At 37.1% G+C, this 26232-nt stretch overlaps 1 protein-coding gene across 16 annotated transcripts in view; it reads right to left on the bottom strand.

Annotated features, from left to right (window-relative positions):
• Positions 1 to 26232, bottom strand: part of MPDZ (multiple PDZ domain crumbs cell polarity complex component) — a 99539-nt gene that overhangs the window by 53882 nt on the left and 19425 nt on the right. For 11 of the 16 annotated variants that reach the window (XR_005953515.1, XM_041416440.1, XM_041416442.1 and 8 more), the window contains 13 exons: positions 24753 to 24966; positions 22623 to 22751; positions 20947 to 21150; positions 18108 to 18222; positions 15705 to 15793; positions 13882 to 14077; positions 12505 to 12603; positions 10497 to 10576; positions 9653 to 9799; positions 8288 to 8455; positions 7120 to 7305; positions 4186 to 4395; positions 1672 to 1788 (listed from right to left, as the gene is read on the bottom strand). Coding sequence is in view for 15 of the 16 variants with exons in the window: in XM_041416440.1 (XP_041272374.1) it covers positions 1672 to 1788; positions 4186 to 4395; positions 7120 to 7305; positions 8288 to 8455; positions 9653 to 9799; positions 10497 to 10576; positions 12505 to 12603; positions 13882 to 14077; positions 15705 to 15793; positions 18108 to 18222; positions 20947 to 21150; positions 22623 to 22751; positions 24753 to 24966 (1954 nt within the window). In the remaining variant the exon portion in view is untranslated. The remainder of the gene's footprint in view (positions 1 to 1671; positions 1789 to 4185; positions 4396 to 7119; positions 7306 to 8287; positions 8456 to 9652; positions 9800 to 10496; positions 10577 to 12504; positions 12604 to 13881; positions 14078 to 15704; positions 15794 to 18107; positions 18223 to 20946; positions 21151 to 22622; positions 22752 to 24752; positions 24967 to 26232) is intronic. The other 5 variants (XM_041416447.1, XM_041416449.1, XM_041416451.1 and 2 more) reach the window with 2 other exon arrangements.

Below are 26232 nucleotides of genomic sequence, written 5' to 3'. Positions count from 1 at the left end.
ATCGTAAACTTGTATGAAGCAGATGAGTGCACCCATCTACAGAGATGGGATCTAACTTGTTTTTCAGCCCCTGTGCTTAATCATATTATGAATCCATTACAGCAGTAGCAACAATCTGCAGTAATTCAACACATTGATTCCTTTTCAGGGTAAAAAGGATTATTTTTTTTATTATTTCAAACCTACAGACTTAACTGATAATCCAAACTGCTTCTTTGCTGTAACTTACTCTCAGCTCATCTTCTTGAAAATGCATATTCGTTTAACCAAAGCTATGCCCTAAAAAAGTATTGTGAAAATTCAGGACATATCTGTAAAATCTGAGTACCGATCTGTCTATGAAAAACAGTATCTCATACGTGCACTCTCAAAACATATCTTCAGCTGGGTGACTGCACATTTAGTTTCGCATTTTGCACATTTAATTAGACAACTGACAAACATGATTGACAATTTTATTATGTCATGTATTTTCATTGCTTTTTTTCACAAGTTTTTTTGACTAGAAGCACAGATGGAAGTCAAATTTTTTTAGACAGTTTTAATCTGATAATTTCAACACATCTTCAACATATCACAGTTAAAGGTTATTTAGAATATAAAACTGTGCTCTTCTAAATGAATGGAGCAAGAAAGATACTGTTACCTAACTGCTAAAGGTAACAAACTGAAGAATTAAAAACATGTAGTCTTGTTTGAAGGCAAGCTATTAAGTCAGCCTGTCATCTGCAAATGTTAAAAAACAGCAAACCTGCTGCAAACAGTAATGCAGAGATTTTCATCTTGATGGACTCCATTTCAGATTTTTGTTCAATTTCAACTTTTTTTCTAATCAGCTAAGTTCTCATGTTTAGAATCTGCTGCCCTGCTCAAGTCCCCAGAAAATGAGGGCCTAATAATTTCTACATCAGATCCAGAACAGAACAAACAACCATGAGAATACACACTTGGAATACATACATATACACATGTATTCTGGCTTGTTGATTCATTTCGTTTTTTTAATTTTGTGGGAGGAGAGGTTGGGGGATTTTTTTGCTGTTTTATAGTGCCCTAGTTCCTGTGTATTTTTAATCTGAGTCCTTATTGGTAACTTCTGGGCTATGTAAGGCACTGAATGCTCAGGTAAGCCGCATTGTTTGTACAAGTGAACACCTTTTGACCTTGTAAATCTCATAATCACTGATTGATGTTGAAGGCTGAAGAATATTATTAGGAGGAAGTATTTGCAGCTTTTGAAGACAGAGTATTCCTTGTAAGGCTGGATTACATGCAAAAAGGGAATATCAAAAACTTTTCACAGTATAAAAGTGATGTATTATGATACATAGAAAAATAAGCACATGAACATTTCTCTAAAAAGGTGAGATTTCCAAAGGGCTGCTCAGTGCATGCAAGGACAAGTGGATAGCCATGCACGTTTGAAAACATCAGCAAAATACTTTTTTTTTCCTCAGCAATGAACGTATCATAGGCCAGATTCACAGCTCATGCAAAAAGCCCAAGTCTCTATACAGCAGTTTCTACAAAGTCAGAATCCATTCCACCTACAGGGGATGAGTAAGGTGGACACAGTGAACACTAAAAAATAAGCATGGACAGTGACAAGGCAACTCCTTTCACTACAAAATGCAAAGACTGAAGAAATCTGTGGTAAGTTGGGCCACTAACCAGAGCCAGCTCAGCACGGAAGAGGGCTGCATCAACTGGCCCCTCCTCCTCAAGTGACTGGGCAGTGTAGAAAAAGCAATCTTCCTTAGCAGAGACATAGCCCTCCTCAGGTGAAAGCTGCAGAAAGAAGGAAGCTCTGAGTCGGATGAGTGGCCTGGACACAGCAGGTGCAGAGTGCATTCTGCGAGACGGGCAGGGGACTGTTTAGAAAGGCAAATGGATTCCAAATGCAGCAAAGAGATCATTTCAACCACAGTCACAGTATTCAGTGGGTAAAGAGACAAATTCTTTTTTTCAAATTTACCTGTATTTATTCAGCTTCACATCTCATTCTGAAACCACAAATAATGAAAAAGTATACCAGAGAGCCCACAACTTAGTCTAGGCTCATTTTTTTTAGTATATCTTTAATAAAGATATACTAAAACGGGCATCACAGCTGCCAACAGAGAAAGAGCCTAACTGCAGAGGTCTTTATAAGCTTGCTAGCCACACAGCAATCTCGCTTGCAGGCAGGAAGACCTAATCTACTCTGTGTTTTACAATTGTATCTGTCAGCGTCTAGAGGACAAAATGTAATTTTGCCTATAAACCAATAGCTTTTCCAACATAATTTGATAGTAGGTGCATTTGTCCAGTACTGCAAAAGAAGTAGGGATTATTTGCAACATTTAATTACTTGGCAAACATAATACATGAAATATTGAGGTGCAAATGCCATATGTTTACAACTTCAGGGAAACAAAACCCCCTGCATTTTCTCTTTTAGAGTGGCATCTTCTAGAGTATGAAATTTTGATTGCAATTAATATGGAGTCTCCAATAAAAAAAAATAATTTAGCAGAGCAAGTTAAAACATACTCTCTTAGTATGAAAAGCAAAGTTTCTGGGAACTTAAACAACAGATATTCCCTCCCACTCTCTCCACAAAGATACACTAAGAAAGAAAATTTGGTATCTACATCCACAAGGGTTACAAGATTATCAGCTCATGAAAAGCAAAAATTAACTCCTAAAACTGTGCTTGGGCTTATTAATATAGAGAAAGGGATCTTCCTTGTATGTATGTATGAACTAATGCCATTCTACTGATTTGAACTTAACCCATCAGGAATGCTCACTAGGATGTTCACCAGGATTCTTACTGCTACACTATCTCAGTGACCATAGGTCACCTTTAACTTCCTTTTTCAAATTGTTCCAGACTACCTTATAAAACCAAACCTGAAATAAGCAGCTGGATGTATACAAACTGAAGACTACAAAATATAACATAAGCAAAGTGTGCTGTTTAAATACAAAGATTGCATAGATACTTGTGAGGGACTGGAATGTTTATGGTCAATGCATCAAGCACTTGCTGAAACAGCAGGTGCTTTGCTGACCAGGCACAAAGTAACCACCCAGCTGCAGAGGGGATGCACACCCACCACCCAAGGCTACAAGCTGGGTTTTGAGCCAGATAAGGGAAGAGGCTGGTAAAAAGCAAATCCTGCAAGGTGCAATAGTGCTTTTTATCATGACTGTGTCCTTACACAAGTGGCTCAGGTGTGAAAACTCCCCTCTAGAGACCTACCAGGACACTCACATGAAGCCTGAAGGTATTCATGCCTTCTCATGGACTATAATTGGCTCAACTATGCTAACCTGAGAAGACGTTCTAACATCTTAGGTGTCATAAACCATCAAAGAGAGAAATGCCACGTGATCTATGGGGTTACATGAGACAGTGTAAAACTCTCCACCACAGGGGAGGTACTTGGGCATTCTCATCTAGCCTGAGCATGTATTAACTCATTAAAGTTGGTGTTTCATAGGTTTTCCCCATCCCCAGTGAATCAAGACTGTGACCAGCACTTCGAAGGGGCACTGAAATTGCAACAATCTAGTCTTGTCACTGTATCCATGGGTGGTGACTACATACCTTTTTACCCTTATCATCTCTGTCTTTTCCCATATACATTTTCTGAAGTGTTATTTTTTTTGCTTTTTGATGGTTGCATATCTAATCAAAATGCTTACATTTTAAAATGTGCCAAGTATTATTCTACCTTAATTCTTTAAGCTTACAAGTAAAAATTCGTTATTGAACCTCTTGAAAGTTTTCTTGTTTCTCCCACACGCCACCCAGAATAAATCAAACAACCTCCCCGAGCAGAATAACAGCCATAACGATACTATACCTTGCAAACCAAAGGAATTGGTAAATTCCACACAAATCAAAAACAACTTTATGTCACCATCTCACACATTCAGAGAACCATGTAAAGTGTACAGTGTACAATACTATGCCTGGCAACTTTCAGCCCTGAAAGGCTCTGCTGGTTGCAAGGTGCTTTGCTGTTTTATCTGCAAGACAGGTGTGCTAGGTCCTGCAATCACTACACCAGCAATATACTACCTCGGCCACTCCTACATGTAAGGCAACAGTTGGGCCACCCAGCTGTACCCCAAAACACACAAAATTATGGAGAACTCAGGATCAGCATATACTAGCTTCAATTATATTCTTACAGGCAATGGTTTGGCAACTCCTATTGTAACTGCTCCTGTTGGGGCTCCTTTCAGTGCTTGCACCGCTTCCTCCAGGCTGCCATTTTCCAGGTTGATATCATTGACAAACATAAGCCGATCTCCTGGAAGAAGTCTGCCATCTTGCTCAGCCACACCCCCAGGAACCAACGAGCGAATCACAATTACAGTGTTTGCTGGATCAACAGGATCCTAATTAAATAAAGGGAAACAAAATATTTAACTTTTTTTACTCTTTTGTATCTTGAGAGGAGAATTTTTATTCATGAGCTTTTATTAGCTAGAGTTGTGTTATTAAGAAGTGTTGCTCTCCTCTAGATGAACCTTCAGTTGGAGCAAACCATCCTGTCTGTACTGTCCATACATTTAGACATCCACTTATTTTTAATTCTTAGATGTGAAAATTATTACTCTTTTCTAGGTGATGTTCCATCATGTATCTCCAATATAAAATACTACTATATGTGCACAGTCTTGTCCAAGCACACCAGAAATTCATAGACTTCCTATTGTAACAACAGTGTTGCAAACTCCATCCTCCCTTATGCTCAGAGGTCTGAGGACACAGGTGGGCAATGCAGACTGAGGCAAATGTAGCACATGCACTCTGTTGGAACGAGTTACTTATTTTCATTAACTGCCTTATACTTCATGACCTTGCTCAACTGAGAAAGCAATTTTCAAGAGGCAAGGTCTTGTGCATGCCTAATGAAATACTTACATGAGAGAGGAACATATCAAAATAGGACTAATCCACAAGACAAAACAAAGTGATGTTTGCTTTTAAGAAAGAAAACTGCTTTTAAGTGACCGTCCTCCAATATAGTGATTTTTATAAAAAAAACTAGCATCAAATACTAATAACAGGAATATATAATTCTGCTACAACAATTATCACACATGCAAAATATTTGTGTGATTCTTACAGAAATACATTCACAAGGAACATCATGTTAATACTTCCAACATGCAGTTCATTTGAGAGCATGAACAGAAAAAAAAAAAAAAAAGAAAAAAAAAAAAGTAGCCATGTAACAGCTTTACTGAAAGCAAAAGTAGAGAAAAGTAAACATCTACAAACCAGCATGCAGCTGTAACGCGTTTTCATGTCAAGATGTACATCTGAAAGGACAGACATCATCAAGGCAACATGAAAAAGCCACAGGAATAGGGAGACCACTGAAAGCTGGTCTGAGAGAGAAGTGTTGATGGAGGGAGGGAGAGAGGGAAAAAGGGAGTGAAGGAAAGAAGGAAGGACACCAAGACGACCTTTAACACTTGATGACAGTAAAAAGAATGCCATGGAGCAATAAAACACTTCCCAAGTCAAAATATGATGAGCATTGACATCTTCCTCACCATTTTAACAGTAAATACTTACACTGTCACTTCAGATGGCACTATGTATGACGCATTTTTTGGAAAAAAAAAAAAAAGAAACAAGCCTCTCTAGTCTATGTGACCATCTTCCTTAGGGTTAGAAATAATGTAGACCTTTCTACAGACCTGCTATTGTATAAAACATAAGGAATGTATTAGTATGAACATAATTCTCCTCAAGTTTAGTTCACTGAAAATGAATTGAGAATTTGATGGAAACAGAAAAATAAAAATGTAAATCTCCCTGTAAATTTACTGTTCACAGTCTTAGAAGAAAGCAAAACTTTGGTGACTAAGTGAAATTTTTTACTGCATATCAAAGGAGAGAACATATGACAGTACCCAAATATTACAACATCAAAAAAAAGCTAAGTATTAGAAAGCTGACTAAAGCTAGAAGACTAATTCATATTTGAAAAATACATTAACCAACTTAATGCACTTCCCACAAGCCTTTAGGACTATTATCCATAAACAAAATTCAGTCACTAGCCATATATGCACCCACCACTTGTATTAATCCTCAGAAGAGGCTAAAGCGAAAATATCTTCTTCTGAGTGCTGACATGGACTCAAACACTCAGGTTCATCTGTGATGTCTCACTGCAGAGCATCATGAGCAACACTTTAAAAAGCAGTCAGTGCTCAGCATTCATAAAAGACACTATGCCTTTATCCTTCACATTATTACACTACACTGCTCTTCACCTTATCAGTGTGCAAATGCAAAATCTAAGCCATAGCTTAATTGTAAGGAGTGCACTGGGCCTGTAATTTCCACCTGGAAGTGATCTCCAGATGTAAATGCATTTCTATGGACAAGATCCAGCAGAAACCTGGAAAGAAACCTGACCTCCACAGCACCACAAAACAGCTCAGCAAAAGCCCGCATTGACCTCAGGGAGAAATTACTTCACATTCAATTAAAAATTATCCACTAGAAAACTGGGAACAGGAGGAATATTTGTTCTGGCATCCTTACAAGTGAAGACAAGACAGGCACTGTGCTGTTGATTGGGACACACCAAGAAACATATTTTAGACATCCAGGAATTCTGAAGTCACACAAAATGAATGGGGATGTTTAAGCATGTCCCTGACAGACAGCAGCTAAGCAAGGGATTTCAGAATTACAGCTCTGGATTTTACTAAATCCTGCTTTAAGCATTTAAGTCCTTTATTGGATCTTGCCCTAAACACCTCACTGCAGGTGCAAAATACATGGCTAAATGCCTAAATATGCTGGCTACATAATTCATTGTCCTTGGGTCACTAGAAGACAGCTTTCTGAAAACCCTAGCATATAATGGATTATCTGCTTTTCTGAACCAGTATTACCATCATCATTAGAAACTGTTGTCTTAATACAATGAGAGGAATATGTAATATAATTACTGGAATGACTACGAGTTGTGATTAGTTCTGCTCTACTGCTTGGTTTCAATTAATGTTTATCCTTAAAATGCATAGAACATACTGCAAGATCCAAATAATATGCAGTATTTTGTACTCCATTCAAAGAAGTGCAGAAATTACCTGATAGTCCAATATGCTAAATCCAAGCCCCATAATCCCTTTCTCCAGCTCAATGTGCTGTACTTCTGTTTCCCACATTGCCAGAGATGAGTTTTGCACCTCTTCCACACTCTGACCCTCATCAGCTGTTTCCAAAGTTGTTCCCTCTGTGTCTGAGGAGCCAATGAATCCAAGTTCTATGTGACCCTGAGAAAAACAATAAATGTTCACCAATAAAATGTGGACACTTGAGAATCTTTAGAGACAAAACTCTGCATATGAAAACAAGATGAAACCTAAGTGATATCTCTAAACACAGAAGAAGTGCAAACACTCAGAAGATTTAATGAATACTGATAAACCTAGCACAAAATTCAAATATCCTTCATAGCCAAGCTGCAAGTATATTAAACTACTCACTAGAAAAATATTTACAAAATGGAATTCTGTCAAATTTAAATCTTCAAAAAAACTTTATTAGTATATGCATTCAAATACATGGGAAATATATTTTATTAAATGGTATGTCTAAAATATGCCTTCATTAAATGTAATCATACTGACAGCAGCCAGAATATTCAATAAAAGTAAAAAAACAAACAAATACGTCCATACACAGACTGTTCTCCACTTGGTTTCATAGAGAAGTTAGAAACTATGAGCTGAATTTGGTGTCTTGCTCAGAACTCAGAGTTAACTGTTTCTCTTTTCATACAAATACTATTGCTTTGTATACTACACCCTAGGCCATTCATACATGTTTAGTTCACCAGGCTGCCCAGAGCTGTGCACTAACAAGTGACAGAAGTGTCAGTCAAGGAATGCAAACACAGTTATGTGCAAATCTAGGTAGCAAAGTTCAAAACTACATTAAATACATTCAGATTCTAAAGAACAGTTCAACTTGCTATACTCCTATATCTCACCTACAGAACAAGAAGTACAGTACTTAGAGAGACAGCCCCCACATCCTAGAATATTTATGCCTATGATCAGCCAGGATACATATCTTCTGGGGGCTTAAAAATAGCTGATAAACATTATTTGCTGTTTCCTGTTTGTCTGGCTCCAATTAAAAAAAAATTAAAATATATTTATAATCATGTAGATGAACTTAATATTTTCTTTTTTTTTTTTTTGTTTTCTCAAGGAAACTGTCATTTCCAGTGATTGTTTAAAGACAAAATACCTTTTCCGTGAGCTGAACCTCAGATAGGCTTAGACTCTCCAGTATTTCTGGTTGAGTAACAGGTGGAGCTACTGGACGACAGCACACCATTGTCACCTTAATAGGCAGCTCTTTCAAGATACTGACCACATCCTTGTGGTTTTCTCCAAGCAGAGAGATCTCATTCACCTCAATAAATAAAGAATACACACTAGTTAGAACTACAGTATATTTCTAAGCACAGTAAGAAAAATGAGTAAAAAAAAAACCCAAGCAAACCCCAACTCACTAATCACTTCATTTTAAAAAAGTAAAAAAAAGTAAAATAAAAGCAACAAAAATCCCCATGCTAATAGACACTTTCAACCCTTATTTTCTACTCAATCCAGTGCTCAGCATCAAGGTATGTATTGAACTAAATGTATGGTCTTTTAAAATGCGTGACACCACCCTACAAACACCATATACACCATAGCTTCATGTTTCTTGCATTAATATAAACAAAATTCACATCTTAATTCTAAAAGAATAATTTAGAAAAGTAATTAGATGTTTAGTCCCTTCACTGAGTTGGGATAGTCCTATTAAATCTTAACACTTTTGTTACATATTCTTTTTTGGTGACTGTCTTGATTTCAGCTGGAGTTAATTTATTCTCAGCAGTTGTGCAATGTTGTGTTTTGGATTCAGTTTTGGATTAGATAACCCACCAATGTTTTGGTTGCTGCTAAGTTGAATCAAGGACTTTTTTATGTCTCATGCTCTGCCAGTGAGGAGGTACAAAAAAAGAAAAAAAATATATGAGGGAACACAGCTGGGATAAGTGACCCAAATTGTGGATATTCCACACCCTAGAGCATCACGTTCCCAGTATATAACTGGGGAGTTAGTTGGAAGGTGCACTGATCAGAGCTTGGGCACAGGGTCTGGCACTGGTCAGCAGGTGGTGAACACTTTTACTGTGCATCACTTGAAGGTTTTTCTGCTTTTTACTATGATTATTATTATTATACTTTACTTTGTTTCAGTTATTAAACTGCCATTATCTCAACCTACAAGGCTTTACTTTTGATTTTCCTCCTCATCCCAGCAGACTGGGGGTGAGTGGGGTGGGTAAGCAAGTGGTTGCATGGTGCTTAATGGCCAGCTGAGCTTAGACCGTACGAGAAAACTTGGACTACTGAAAAATCAGCTACCAGTTAAGAAATGTATGTAAGCACATGTACTCACATAAATATACGTAAGTACATATGAAGTGACTACTCAACCACTACCTGGCATGCTGTTAAGCATACATCATTTCCACGGTCATAGCCTTTGAGAAGAAACTTACTGCTCAAAAACCTTACTGAATGCATACTAAGATAAAGCAGTACTTCATCTTACTTCCAGCAGTTCATCTCCACTGAACAGCTTGCCACTTCGTCCAACTGGCCCTTCAGGTAAGATAGATCTGATGAAATGATGACCCACTGTAGCTTCAAGGCTTATCCCTAGCCCACTGCTTTCACTAAATTTGTTAACCACAGCCACCTAAAATAAGATGAAGAAATGGTTACACTGTCTTATTTACAGCAGGACTGTCACTCTCCACTTCAATTTACGTGCAATTAGGTCAAAATTCCAGAAGTGAGAAACCAGAAATACTATCATGTCAAATCAGGAGTCAGGTAAAAACTGACTTGTTGGTCACACACCACTTGCAATACACAAGTGGGAACTGCTTATGACAGCAATGTATCTAATAATACATACTTCTGCAGACACTACATCTGTGACATACAATCTCCTAAACTGAAATATTACTTTTCTTCTGTATCTACAGTATATGTTCTATGCATTATTTACATCATTATGTGAAATCATTTATTCAGTATGCAGAATGAGAATGAAGCTTCAAGTTCTAGCTAATGAAGTGAGCTTTGAAGTTCATATTAATTTCTTTTTTCTCTAAACACATTTATCCTCCTATCCTGAAGCTAGAAAATCGGTGAAACAATAGTCATGAGCACAGTAATCTAACAAGTCTGCTATGGTTTTGATAAAATACAGAAAAATACATATCTGCATTCAAAGTCTATAATTAAAATAATCTTAACATACTAAGGAGCATATGTCTAATTTTCATACATGAAGGAACAAATGCAATACAAACATAATTCCATCCATATGTTGTCAACATAATAGATGCACAGATGAAAGAGATGCATATTTAACAAAATTTACCTACCACTATCTCATAATTGGAACCCATAATCCTCTGCCATTTTATCTTTGCAGCCGCTTCTTCTGTACTAGTTAGCTGGAAATCTAAAATTTATATTTAAGATTATTGTGACAGAGAATTAAAAAACTGAGTCAACTCCTAAACTGATAAAGTATATGGAGCATGCATAATGACACAATCATTCCCATGATGTCAGAACTCTCCTAAATATGACTAAAGACCTGGCATGTTTAGTCTCACCAAGCCTGGGGTTACCAAAGCAAAAACTTACAAAGCAGTATAACGATTATAAACATGAAAAACTAACTGTGTATTTTGAAAGACATGAAGTTCATTCAAACAGTTTGGTGGCTGGGAAAAAAATACCTCAGAGCTGAGTCTATTTTTTGCAATTTTTCAAGATAAAAGGCACAAAGGATAGGAAAAGGTTGTGTTCAAGCCCTGTGTTAAATCAGAATACATGTGGGCTGCTCAGATTGATTCATGGGGATGGCTAGAATACTTAAAAATGCACACTGATCCTTTTGGACAGACCCTGTATTTTACACAGAATGTCCAAAAAACATAATCTGGAGATCTTACTTTTTTTTTTTTTTTTTTTTTTTTTTTTTTTTAAAACGATGAGCACAATTGTGAAAGATTTTTCTGAAACTGTAAGCCCTAAAGGTCAGTAACAGAATGTAAGAAGTCCAAGTTCTCACCTTTTTTTAAAAAAAATATTTTAATAGCTAAAGAACAGTAACAAATTTGGAAAGGAAGGAAGTGGGAGAAGTGATACAGTGACAGGCTAGGTAGCAAACTGTGGCAAATCTTAATTTGACTGAAAGTTTATTTGCAGGTTTGTAAAACAGAAATGCTTTATTCCTGCTCATTTCCCCCTCATTCACATTGTCTAGGCTCTATGGCAGAAACCAATAAAAAGCAGTATTTAGATACAACAGCCAGCAAACACAGCAAGTTTAACAGGAACCTACATAGTCAAGGTCCATGGTCTGCACTGTGTCTACAGTAAGTATCAAAATAAACTCTCCAGATCTGAATGCTCATCACAGGCAAGGACAAGAATCTTCATTACAAAGTTCTCAAATCCCACTGATTTTAGTAAGAATAGAAAATTACTAGGCGCCTCAGACAGTGTTTTAAGTCTAGTCATTGCCCAGAGACATTACTAAGTATAAAGTCAAATGTTGCATGTCATTCAAAGAGGACAATACTTTCCCCAAACCCAAGACACAGCAGTATCTGAAGGGAGGAAGTTAAAAAGAAATTCCTTCAGCTATCCAAGAAAATCAGAAAGCATGAGTTATGAAAAGATACATATTGCAGAACTTTTCAGTTCCTTTTACTCCAGAAGCATAAAAATGTTACACATCAAGTTGACATATCAAGTTCTGTCTAAATCTGAAAAGCATATCATCACACAGGACTTCTGAAAATGCCAAACAGTGCTCTAGGAGACCAAGCAGGAAAAAAAACCACAGTAGAAAATAGGAATTTTCACAAAGAGTATGAGAAAATTTGGAGAATATCAGTAAACCAGAACTGACTGAATTTCAGACATTACCAGAGAATACTAAATTAAATATAAGTTCAAGAATTTGGGAAAGGAAATTCATCAGAAGATGTAGAAGTTCTGGAACTGTAGCTGGGCAGCTGCAGACAACTGGAAAGACAACAGGAAATGGGAAGGAAACTTTTTTCTTTTTTTCCTAGACTAGACTAAGAAGAGTAGATATGCAAAACTAGACTGGGAGAGGGTTGAGCAAGTAGCCAAAGCAGACTGCTTCATGTGAGATCTTCAGCATATAATTATTTTCAGACTCATACAAAACTCACGATTTGTTCCTACAAAACTCATGATTAAGACTGCATGGCTAAATGTATGACTACTTTGACTTTCTAGTTCTACCTCAGCTACAGAGCATGCAGAAGATGGAAAGACACACAAAACAAACACCTGATCTTTGTGTAAGCACACAGAAGGGCATTTTCACAAAATAAAATATTAAACCTTGAGAACCTGTTTCCTGTTGTTTCATGTCATCTCCAATATTTACCACACTGGCACTGCATGGCAGTGATGGGGATCCCTGTTCTGTTTCACTGTTATCTGAAAAAAAGAAGAAATATTTTCAGCTATTTAGGTATTTTATATGTCACAATACTTATCAAGCCCACAGGTATGCTGTGGGGCACCAACTCTCTCCTTCACTGGACTTCAGAGTACCCATATTTGGCAAATGGAATCTGGCATGTGTGGCCCAGAAGAAACATCACATTTCAAAGACATTGTCTTCTGTTAATGCATTGCCTTGTCCAGTGAGTTCAATGAAAGAATCTGACAAAAAACCCAGCACATTATCAGTACCTGCATTTCTACAACTCAATAAAAATACATATTAATATTAACATTCTTTAGCATTCTTGTATTAATTTTTTTTTCCTTTGTGCAATTCAGAAAGCTGACACTGAAAACAAAAATGCTTCAGCCTTGGACACCTGCATACCTGCACACTTTTACGTAGAAAACCTCTCCTACCACCAAGTTCTGTTATGGCTGTTGCAAACTGTCAGATGTGTTGAACACCTGCTGGCTGGAGAAACAGCATTCTGAACACTTGGCCTATCCCTCTCATTAAAGGTGGGAGTGGGAGGATGACATACAGGTAACATGTTACTGGCTCTCTGAAAATCTTGTGTGAGATGAGAATTAGGCCTCTGTTGACTACTTGTGACATACTTTCACTGCAGTTGTTTTGTGCTTCAAGACCCTGTGCAGATACCTTTCATTCAAACACACTGACTTTCAAGATGTGGCACATATACTTAAATATGTGCAGAGTATGTAAGATAAAGCTGCACTAATCTAATGTCATCAGCAGGAAAATTACTACTGGTCTTTGGCATCTGAACATTTTACACATGCATCGTCAATACCCTATCAGCCCCTAAATACAGGCTACTCCTCTCATTCCTGTACCTTGTAACAAGCAAGAGTAAAAGGGAATGAGATTGATCATGCTCATCAAGGAGGACCTTTCTCTGATTGCTTTTGAATGCAGCTTTTCACTTTTTTTCATTCAGAGTATGAATAAAACATTTGCTGCCTTCTTACCATTCAAAGATTTGCAGGATCAAAGGTTTGAAGCAATTCAGCCAGAAGTGCAATGCAGGAAAGAACTTTCAACACTCACTTTGAAAACGTAGCAAATAATATCACTGTGTCTAAAAGATTAATCAAACCATTGTAGACAAAACTCTACCCTCATGTACAGCAGTACATTACCATCTGTAATAGCTACCCAGAATGAATCTGGCCCATTTTATTTACAATTTGCAATTGAAAAGAAAAATGTTTCAAGTTAGCAGCAAAGCCAGTTTTAATTACCTTTGGCTGTGGTACTATCCCTTGTTTGGAATAGTAAATCCTGCTCAACAGGAACACTGAAGTCCTCCTGGGGTGGAATATGATTTTCCTGCTTAAGACCTCTTCTGATCAAAGTGAGGCGAACCGTTTGTCCCGTGTGCCGCAAAACATCAACTGCTTGCTGGTTAGTAAAACCTTGAAGATTTGTTCCATCCACCTGCAGGATCAAGCAGCTTTTCAGTTCACCCACAGAAAAAAAGTTCAGAGCAAAACAATGCCGTGAGCTCTCAGCATTTGTTAGCCTAAGCAAAAAAGCAAGTGGAGGGGCAAGAACAAAACCTGCACAATTTTATGTAATTGGATATGCTAAGCACACCCACTGGAATACCCCAGAGCTAGGTGACAACCAGCACCACAGCAAAGAGGGGAGGAGAGCCCACCATGGTGCAGCCAGGCAGATCTGCTCTGCAAGGTGGGAGAGGATATAACATGTACTGTGCAGGGCATATCGCACAGCCTGTTGCTCAACTTCAGCCATCCCTACCTCTGAGGGACAATACTGGGTGAATAAACCAACACAGCCATGGCTAGGAGTTCTGGAGAAACAAGAGTAAGGAGAGACACATTGATCCACTGGGGCAGAAAGACCTACAGAGTACAGTCATTCTGAGGTCAAGTAAACTTAGATACAGAGAAGTCTACCAATGAACACCATGAATTCCAATTTCCAAACAAAACACTGTTGCAAACAACCAGACATTATCACTGGTTCATCATTTTAAGAGTTCAAAGAATAAAATTTTAGCCTCCGCTATTTGAAATTATTGTAATATCTCATTAACTCAGGCTTTTTTCTGGAATTCAAAACTTTGGCATTTCTCAATTCTATCCCACTATCCCCACCTACCACCCACCACATTTCATTCTTCTTCTCCCTGCAAACTCCATTATATTCTATTATTTCTACATCTACCCCACAGTGCCTTAAATTTCTCAAATACTTACAATACTATGTTCTTTGACTCCTGTACTTGTTTCTACCAATCTACACAAAACACCTGCTTCATTATTTTAAGTCCTCCTAAATTAAGAATTAATCCCCTGGACCCTTAGTCATTTGTTGTCCCTCTCTGAAATTCTTCTAAATCTAAAGTAACTAAAAATCAGGTGGGACTATTTTTTCTCCACACTTAAACTGTATTTAAAAAATGTTTTTTATTCTTCAGTGTCTAAGATCACTCAAATAATTTTCTCCTTCTGCATCTGCAGTAGAAGAAGAAAACAAACTTCGGAATAATCCATTTTAGCCATTTGTACTCAGCATGTAAATCATTACAAAAAAGATATGTACTTCCACAAACATGCAGGCACTTCTGGAGAGAGACCTGTTCTTAGAGCTGTTTTCACTTAAATGCAAGGACAGATATATGAGAGACACAAAAATGCACTCCTTGCATTCAGGACCTGATTTCCACCACAAAACCAACAGTTTATGAATAAAAATATGTTCTTTCTCTGAACATCTAAAGCTTTTGGACACAACTTTTAAAAATCATTTTGAGAACAGTTGCCCAATTTGAATCAAACTTTGAATTTTCACACTTACCTCCTACTGATATGAAGGATATATAATGGTATATTCTCACATACAAGATTTTTTTTATGAACTACATGCCACATGCAAGTAGCATAATCAGAAAACATGTGATGAGATTCTCTGTCAGGAAAGGACTCAGAACTGCGACACTGATCCTTAGTATTTCATGAGTATGAAATTTTCTTTACAACATAAAGAAGCAGAGTCTTGTACAGAAGCGACCTCAGTTCATCCTGTGTTTACTTACAACTATAATTTGATCTCCCACGTGGATTCTGCCATCATGTTCAACAGCACTGCCTTTTGTAATGCTTTTCACAAAGATACCAGAAGGTTCTGGGATGAAAAAAAACAGGGAAAATTAAGTTAATTTATTAAGAAACAATTTAAATAATGCAACTAAAGGCACCAATCAAAAAACAGGAAAAAAAAAGAAAAAAACAATCCCTAAGTAAGATAATAAAAGAATCATATAAAGAAAGCAATGATTTGAGAAAAACAGATATATTATTATCATCTTAAACAATGAGTCAGATTGTCTGTTTGCATTGGATCAGATTTCACTCAAAACTCTTCAATGCCACATACACAATTCCTGACACAAAACAAGAAATATTATAACTTCCTTTAACCTAAATGTTGAAACCAACATAGAAAAAAAACGTATTTCTGACTTTTGCCAGATTTGGACAGAAAATTCAGCTTGAGTATACTAATCTGGTAATTTCTGAATTTTCTAGGTACCTAATAACAGCGTAAGAAAATGCATGCTTGGATTGCCATATTGGGAAAACGAAAAATGAACAGGAATACAACTTTACATTTGAATCAGTTTTTAACTGTTGTTATCAGTACTTGATAAAAAGGTCACAAAGTTTTAAAAATTGCAACAGAACAACAAAATTAAACAAAAAAACACCCATCAAAATAGAAATATTTTAGTTATTAGGTAGTTACTACTTTTGAATCAGAAGGAAAGTAATACACAGAAAACACCTGAGAAGGGACATTTTACTAAAAGAAAACATTTCAAGAAAAACACTTGCTTTGAAACAACTTCAACAGCTCAATAAAATACAAATATAAGGAGTTCCTACATTCACATTTTGCACAGTTTACATTAAATAAGGAAAAATAACAATACAAACTGGCATGAAATCACTCTGACGGTCTTAGGCCTGCAACAGTGATATCAGAAATCGTAACAGCATCTACTTTCTCTCAACAAATGTTCTCACTCTGTTAAATGATTACGTTTCATGTGAACATAATCCACTACAAAATGTATTTTAAAAGCTGCCACACCCTTTTCAGGCCTCAAGCTAACTTTTTACTGGCCCTCAGTAAGACAAAAGTTATAGCGAAGGAGGGTTAATGACTCAGCTTAGAAAAAATATGATTACATATATATTCAAGTCACCTAATTGAAAAGTCTCTCTTTCTCTGTCAGGTTTTGGTATTTTGGGGGGGGCGGGAGGGTGGGATGGGTTTTAAGAAGCTGTTTGCCCAGGCTTTGTGCATAATTACATGGCTGATCCTCCTAACTTCTAAGCATTCTTATATCCTGTAAGAGCTGTAAGATAAAATGACAAGTTATTTGTCATTTACAAAAAATTCAGAAATGTTATTTGTTGTCCAGTAGTTTTATTGCTGATTCTCTGACAGCAAAGTTGTTCCATAACTGTCATGCCACAAAATTTAGTTTCCTAACTAGCTCCTGAGACACGAATATTTCTAACATAGCTACATGCAGCACAGTAACTTCAGACTGAAGACCAATGACACCCAAATACTAAATCAGTCAAAATATGCTCTCAGATCTATGCATGTTCTACATCTTAATTTGTCTTTTGAAATTCAGCTGGAAGCCGCTAAAGAGTAGACTTGCATGAACGCTGACTGTCTGGTCCTGTGTAAGTCCACTTTTCTCTGATCCAAAAAATTATAGCTAGAAACTGCCAAAAATATGGAATGTACCTATCCATACATTTTTCCAACAATATACAAGTGGACACAAGTCAAAGCAACAGCTCTTTGAGAAGCTTTATGACACACTCAAAAGACATCCCTTCCTAGCATTACTGAATTTGCCAAATTTCCCCTAAGGAAGCCTAAGAGTTATGGATTATTTTTGTAAAAAATGTAGTAGAAATTACAAAAATAAGCAGCTTATTTATTTAAAAAAACAAGCAATTTATTTATTTAAATCAACTTTTTTATTGTCTGCCATAGCCCACACAGGTGAAGAAACATTTATTACATCTAGAAGTCAGTAAAGAATTTGTGACTTGTTTAAAAATTAATAACAATCTCTTAAAACTAGTCAGAATGCTACTGTGTTGCTTTGTAAGGAAGCTACTTCTAAGAGAAAGGGCTCAAACGATTTTACCATTGTTTTTCAAAAACACGTAAGTACAAGTCTAGCCAAAAGTGAAGATAAAACCGATTTAAAAATACTGAGGTGGGATTTTTTAATAATATCAATTGATTTTATTCTGAATGAAAACCATTCTTTTTCCTTTTCAAATTTCAAATAGATTTTAGATGGTTAAGGGTTTTTTTAAGAGAAGTTATATGAAAATTAAGTCTTTGATGCACATGTACCATAGTATGCAACAGACTACAATAAAGTGCAAGAATCAACAATTACCTGATGTCTTGTCTCCAATGTAACCAGCAATAGTTATTCCTAAACCCTGGTTGTTTTTAGTGAGTTCAACATTGAATTTCTCCCCCTCTTCACAGCCACCAACAGAAGCACTGTCCTAAAAAGAAAATGGAGATTAGAAAGGAAGCTCTTTTTCTTTAAAGATTCACCACATTCTTTAATGTCAGTAAGACATAAAATTAGAAAAAACACAAAAAAGGAAGTATGAAATTTGCTTCTGTTCTTATTTGCTGTTCATCAGACAAGCAAAAGGTAGGTAACATTTCTCAGGGTAAAGCAATGCAGGGCAGGTCACATCCTCTTTCACCCCACTGCTCTGGGATATTACCTTTAACCTATCAGTCATTATTTAATGAATCAAATGATTGGTAAAATTTGTACAAATTAAACAATTAATTTCTTGCACAGTAGGTTACATATATATGTATATGAGTATGTAGCTTGCTGACTTTCTGGGACCTCCTCAAAACTAGCTTTAGATTGCTGTGTTATTAAAAAGAAGAAGAAAAACCCCAAATTGTATTTTCTATTCTATTTGTCTAAATTTCTGTTCACTAACTCTAGGTGTCTTTTTAAAACTTGCAAATTTAAAATCTGCTAAAAGCTATTACTAGTCAGACAATATTTCTTGCTTTTGAAAGGCTTTAAAATTTCATTTTAGCATATAGCAATTATATTTACAGCTAGCTAAATAATTACAATCTTCATTAGTACCTGCTATAAACTCTCTGAATTTCAATAACAATGGATTTTGGGGCTATTTAATTACTTGTTGTTAATGAAAGTGGAATATGTATTAAAATCCTATTTTAACAATGGGGGTTTGTATTAAAAGTTTTTATTCTGCCCTTTCTGCATGCCAAATAGCAGCTAAATTTTTTTTTAAGTGCCAATATGGCAACAGACAGATATTACCTAAAGCCAGTTTGACTAGGTAAGTATTCACCAAAAAAGATTTCAGGAGAGCTATTATGCTACTTCTCAAGAGAATCTGACTTGAGCACTTTATCCAAGCAACTCCACCAGAAACCAAATGGAACACAAGAAAAATAAATTTCTAATGTATTAATCATTCTTCTCATTGAAAATACAGGATTATTTTGGCCACAGGTAACGCCACTAAAAAAGATACAATTCTTATAGCTTCCTGAATTTACACCAGAGAGACATCTGCAGGTAACATGACAAGAAGTGCCCATTTTGCAAAGCCAGGAAAAAACTAAAAATCAAACATGAATCATCATGTTCACTCCAGACCCAAATCAATGAGTTTTGCATGACTGCTAACAGGGGTGCTCCTTCCAAGAATGTGACTTTGTGTAGGCAGGAGCAGTTTAGAAATAGCCTGCCTCCTGCCAGCAAAGAAGTAGCAGGAAGCGGTTTTGAAAAGTATGGAAACTGGGAAGGTGGCAAAAACCTCAAATTGTGCCCCTTTGCTTCTTTCAGCTATTTTGTCAGTACTAGAAATTGCATATATTCTGCAGCTGCAGATACATCTTCTAACATTACATTATATAACCTCAAAAAGGCAAATACTGCAGAAATAATACACAGATTAATTATCAAATTCAGCTTTTATTTTGAGAGATGCATTTCAGACAAGTAATACTACTGCTAAATTTTAATCTCTTTATCTAAAATGCAGAAAGGTTTTACATCTCTGAGTGATGAAAGACACAAAAGTACCATACTGTCTCTTGTCTTCAATGCTCAGAAATCTCCATGTTAAAATCAACTTTCTTTGTCTTACAGCCACAAAACAGGGGATGAATATATGTTAATTTTTTTAAATTAAAATTAAATTTTAAATTAAAAATTAAATTTTTAAAACTAAAATTAAATTTAATTGTTCACAGATATCACTACAATGGACAGACAAAATGATGGTAACACCATCTAAATTGTTACATAACATCCATGCAAAAATTGCAAGTCACTCTTGAGTGACATTCTCTTGCAAGTCACTCTTGAGTGACTTGACTCAAATCTACATTGGAACTGAAGCAAATGTCTAGAAAAACAACAGGAGAAAGTAAAACAAAAAATTCTGTCTAAGGGTAGGCTCAAAAACAACAAACCTTTTCTTCTCTCATTAATTTACTTATATATTCACATTTAAATGTATCTGGTCATAGCCATATATAGCAAAACAGTCCTGTTTCTGAAACCCATGAAACCAGAAATTACAATCCCATGAACCCATGAAATTACAAACATGCAAATTACCTATTTTGTAGAGATTTTGAGCTGACAAGTCATGATAATATTTACAGCATTTTTAAGCGGCTGACAGTTGTAGAGGAGTAAAGATACAAAGTACAATCATCAGCAGGGGAGTAAGGGTAGCAGCTGGCTTACTTTTTTTAGAAAACATCTACCAAATGAGCAGTGACAGGTAATGTAGGAAAGTATTAGCATCTGTGCGCTGCTTTGGCACAGGGAGAAGGAGAAAAGTTCTGATGAACAGATGAAATTATAGAGAAAAAGGGCAGGCAAACAGAGAAATGCTAAAGACTCAACAAGCTCAGTCCTGAAGAAAAGTCTGTTGCTTCAGTTGTCCCAATGTAATAACATACCCTACAAGCAACTCAGAACAAGTTGTTAATCAGATTATATTGATGGAAGTCCTAAACCTTAATCCTGAAAATCTTCAAGAATACAGTTCCTTGCACTGTGGACTCATTACATTTAAATTCTCCCAGAATTGCACTACTGGGAAAGAAAATCCTAGCTTTTGAGAACATAAACACAAAAGATATTCAAACAGCAGTTAAAAAGAAAGGAAGTTTGCAATGGGTTACATATGTTCACTGTTGCTTACCTGTTTCTCTGGTGTAGAGGTGGGCACTGGTGTACCTGGAGGTACTCCTGGTAGAAGTGGTTCCTCAACAGGACCTCTTGCAATTACCAGTTTCACTCTATTTCCACACTGCCTTAGAACTTGTGCCACCTGCTCACTGCTCATTCCAGCTAGGTCTGTATCACCAATTTTCAAGATGTGATCTCCACTACACAATCTTCCATGCTGATGGAAAAATAATGACGAAAAAATGCCATTTCTCCCAAGTACCATACAATTAGAAAAACAGCACATTGCTTTAGTCACTTCTAAGACATATGAATCAGGTGACTTTTTTTGGATGCCAAGTCAGTATCCTGATAACATGGAGAAGAAGAAGGTTGCCTAATGGCACACAAATTTTATTAGGAATTTTCCCAGAGATATTATCCAGGAGGTCCTTTTTCAAGACGTCACCCAAGCACAGAGAAAAAAATGTGTTTCACTACAGTTACTCCTACTGGTATTTAACAATTGCACGTAGATTGCAGAACTTTGGGTTTCATTTTCAAGCATGTCCAAATAACAACACACAAACACATATTCAGGTTTGCACTGATACTAAAAAACTACTAGTAGTAGTAACAGGATTAATCATGACTTCAAAATAAAATTAATTTCTCTCTTCCTGTGATCCAGCTATCTAAATTGCTTTACACTGGTTTAGTCTCTCACGGATTAACCTTTAATTAATAAAAAATCTTCGTCTGAATTTAGGCCATATGATGAGTGTTACAGAGACAGGTTTGTAAAAGGAACCTATCTACCTGTTTGTGGAGCTTTCCTGTTCTGAGGCTGTAATCTGATATTAAGACTCCTTCCATGGGACACCTGATAAAACCCCGGCCCTGGGCCCCTCTCTCTCTGCTCTCTGGGCTGTGCTCAGGCTCCTGGGCCTCCACCTCCTTCCCCCTCCCCCAGCATGGGGTGTGGGGGGGAAATAAAATGGACTCCCATGCTAAACAACAAAGAGACTTGTGTCATCTGTTTCACTGTGGCCTCCCTGGACAGATCCTCACTGTAGCAACACACTGCTACATCTATTCAGGGGAAAGATGGCAGCAGCAAATGCTGTCCATGCATCTCCAGACCCTGTTATCAGGCCACTACTGCTATTGTTGGAAAACTGACCAGTCTCTGTGCCTACTCAGTCCTTGACCATCATTAATGCAGCCCTACGTACCTGTCCAATGAACAAGCTTGAAATGAGCTGTGATAACCAAATTCAATTCACATGAGCATTGAGGCAAGAGCAGAGTCTGTGTCTTGAAGCAGAGGCATGAAGCTACATACCTGCTCCAAGCTTCAGCAAGCTCAGCAGAGAAAAGCAGATGCTCTTAGCTGTTAGGGCACAGCAAGTCAATCTTTGGAACCCCCACAACCCCTGATTACAACCAGTACGCTCGTGAAAGAATTAAGACTCTAAATGCACACATCATATATAATGTTACTAGATTTGAAAATGTAATTTAGAACCTAATTCATCTTTAACATTCAAATGCAGAGACTCCTCTACTAAAGACAACTTTACAGAGGTTAAATTTCAGTAATTACTGTTTCTTTTTTTACATTTATTTGGATAAAAGCTACCACTATTTGGTCTGATCACAAAAGTAAAGAGTAACTTCACACCTTACTGAACAGTAGGTTGAATTTACCTGATCAGCCACCCCTCCTGGGAGGATGGTTTTAACAATCACACCAGTTGACTTTCCTCCCACTATCCCAAATCCCAGACCTGAACCATCATTGACCAACTCTATGGTCTCCACATGCTGCCAGTGAACCTAAAAGGAATAAATACAAGTTTGCAAATTATTAAAAACATAGCATCATAGAATTGTTCAGCTGTAAAAAGGCCCTTAAGATTAATGAGTTAAACTATTAGTATGCGTACAGGAATTTGCAGGCTATTTTCTCTTATGTCTTGAGTATGTTTTTAATAATTGAAAGCTGGAGGAAGATTTACAATTTTTTACAAGACTGTTGCTTCAGTTGTCCCAGTGTAATACCATACCCTTCAAGCAACTCAGAACAAGTTGTTAATAACAATTTTAACAATTACCATTAGGTGTGATATTACTTAATATTTAATCAGTAAATTACTAATTCTGTAACAGGTGAAATTTCTCTGATACAAACCATAGCTGAATAATGGGTCAGACCTTCCGAGAACTTGTTGAATGAATACAGACAGCAGCCTAGGGCTGCCCACATTCATGCCTCTTTGCAGTGAGTAAATACTGCTTCTAGAAAACCACACAGGACTGGAAACTAAAATCTTCAGGTTTGTTCTTTAGGCATGCTCATAACAGCCATTAAAACAAAGCACAGGAGAAAGCAAAATCTGCTTTCTAAGGCTGAAAGCAGAACCAAATATTGTGAGGCAGGTAGTAACAGAAATACCCCATGCAATGAATTCTTCTGGGTTGTCTGATGGCAACAGCCTGATAATGAAGTCATTCTGATGGCAGACTGTGTTCTGAAAGGAACAAAACTGCTCAGAAAGAAAGACAATCCTAGCTCAGCCACATGGGGCACTCCTTGAAGGGACAGCTGGAAACTCATGCTATTCTTTCTCCTGAACAAGAACTCCCACAGTAAACTCATCTAAAATTTACAACTACAGCTGGTGCTTCACTAGGTATAATCTTAAAATAAGCTTTTCTTTTGAATAGTCAAGGTATTGCAAACTCAAAGCTATGTGGTACCTGTTTGGTACCACATAAAGCCAGTATAATAAAGCAAAGCCTGAAGGAAAAAGAATGACTCCTAATATGTTGCATTTGAAAGCAAAGAGAACATGAAAATTGGGAAAGGCATGCTAAACAGAAGCAGCTATGGAATGTTTGTAAGGAACATCTTTTCATGCAAGGGAAGCTCTTCAGCGAATACAGAGGCAATCACATGGAGAAAAATTTTGTCACAGCAATACTAGAAAAGAGCAGGCTTCCTCCATGTGCTGGCAGGAAAAGTTAGGTGAGTCAGCCGCCCTCCTGCACACAGATACAAAGAATATTTCTGACATTGCTTCACTAAAGGTTTTATACTAACAATTAAAAAAACAGTTCCCTTTCCAGACTATTCTTCTGGTAATTGACTCCCTTAAAAAAGGGCCACAGAAGACTGAGCAGTTAAACCTACAGAAATTGAATATAGGCTATTTCATCCCAGGATAATCCATTACATGAGCAAGGTAAAAGGAAGAGAAAGTATGGCTAATATCACCCTGATATCACCATGTTTCTGAACTGTGTTGTCTACACCTAGATGTGCAATGGCTTTCATAATAAAGGAATTGTAGCAGAGCTGCTTTTTGGGGAGCACTTAAATGCACCTTGTAATTTCATTGGAGCTCCCATGCTTAAAGAAAACAGAAAAACAAACACAAAAGCACCCATCCCAGCTGGTGGTGCAGATCAGATTACAAAGCCTCAAAAAATTGTTTGCTCAAGCAGAATTCAAAGAAAAAAATATCCTATTTAGTGCAACGTCAAAATAAAGCTTCAACAAGTAAGGTAAAAATGCTGTATTTGCAGTGGTGGATACAGATCATTTGGCAGATGGGAGCAAGGAATACATCCAAGATGAAGATTTTTTTTCCCCCAGAAAGCCAGAATATTTTCTAGTCTTTGAAGGGAAAAGGCATAATAAAGATAAATAGAAGAAAAACCTCAAGAACTGTGAAGGAATGTACATACAAGTTACAAAAAATTACTCAAAAGTTTATATGCAGTAAGTACATGCAGATTCAGAACCGAATACACAGATGTTTGGGCTACACTCACCGGGTTGGAATGGGCTGAAACTGTGCTAGCAGCAGATGGAGACCGGGAAACTGCAGGACTGATGAGCTGAGGAAAAGTGCCTCTAGCCACAACTAGCTGGACATTATCTTTTGCTTTCTGCAAAATGCTGATAGCCTGTTGATGTGTAATTGTCTGATCAAGGGCTTGTCCATTAATAGCAAGGATTTGATCTGCTTCCTTCAGCTTTCCATCTCTGTCACATCGGTGTAAACAGACGACAAAAATAAATAAGAAAAATCAAGGAAGCATTGCCACAGAAATTGCAATATTTTGACAGCTTTGCAGGATTTTTAATAACTTGGTCTCTATTCTCCCCATATTTTTAAATCCCCCTGCAGTCTTGCTGAAAGGAGCTGATATGGCACCCTTGTGATGGCTCCCTTTGAAGCTAATCCCACTGCTACTTTCCCCTGGTGACTAGCCCCTAGCCAGCTTTCTTCTCCCTGAACCCCCATGCGAGACTAAACATATTAATCTCAGTTGCTCCCAACCACAGCCTGGGAACTTATGTTTATCCTTGACTTTGAGCCTCTTGCTTTACAGGCCAAGTGCCCCACTTTGTTCAGTGCACCCATTCTGAATATTCATCAAACCATGGAGTGGAACACACTTTCAGCAGTATGTTACAGAAACAAATTTTGTTTTGCTGAAAAACAAGGAGGGGGAAAAAAAAGAAGGACAAAGAAAGAAATCAAACAAAAGCCCTGAACAAATTAAAAAAACCTCTCCACTTTCTGACACAGAAAGCATCACTGTAAAATTACATACTGAGTCCTTCCTCAGCTATACTCCAAAGGAAGTGTATGAAGCTTACACAGTTGAATTACACTCTCTTTCTTCTATCACTTCTCTGCATCCCAAAGTGGCAGTGCTTTGATAACAAAGGTCAGCCAGGAAAACAAGAATCTCTATTACAACAGCCTTTGTGAGCACCCACACTCAAGAAATTCAGGTAGAGCACCGAGGTAGAAAAAAACTATTTAGCTTCAACTCACAAGAGAAAAAAAAAAAAAAAACAAAAAAACACCAAAACAAAAGCAAACAAAAAGAGAAAATGGAAATTGGGGAAATTAAGAAATATTGTAGAGATATAAAGCAAGCCACATTTTGTACCTGATTAACTACAATTAAGTCTGTATACCATGTTCTTGTCTCTCTTGCCCAGGTTCTTATTAGACTTACAGTGAGTATTCAGATCACAAATATATCCAATATCCAAAAATATTTCCCTAAAGCACAGTGAGAAACAGCACCAACATGACTCAGCCTCTCCACACAACATACAGAGTACACAACAAAGCAGCTTGGACCAGTGACACACCTTACTAGTCTGCAGTGAACCAGTGCTGCTGCCATTGACCTTTGAGTTTGCGTGCTCCCCCAGCACTCCGCTCAACATTAGCTGTGGAATCTGAGTTTAAGTCTAAAGCATAATTTCAGCAAGCTATTATCATTGCTG

Source organism: Onychostruthus taczanowskii, unplaced genomic scaffold, assembly GCF_017590055.1.
Source record: "Onychostruthus taczanowskii isolate IOZ18803 unplaced genomic scaffold, ASM1759005v1 scaffold52, whole genome shotgun sequence".
NCBI lineage: Eukaryota > Metazoa > Chordata > Aves > Passeriformes > Passeridae > Onychostruthus > Onychostruthus taczanowskii.
Note: the sequence above shows the minus strand (reverse complement) of the source record. Positions and strands in the feature narration are given on the sequence as shown.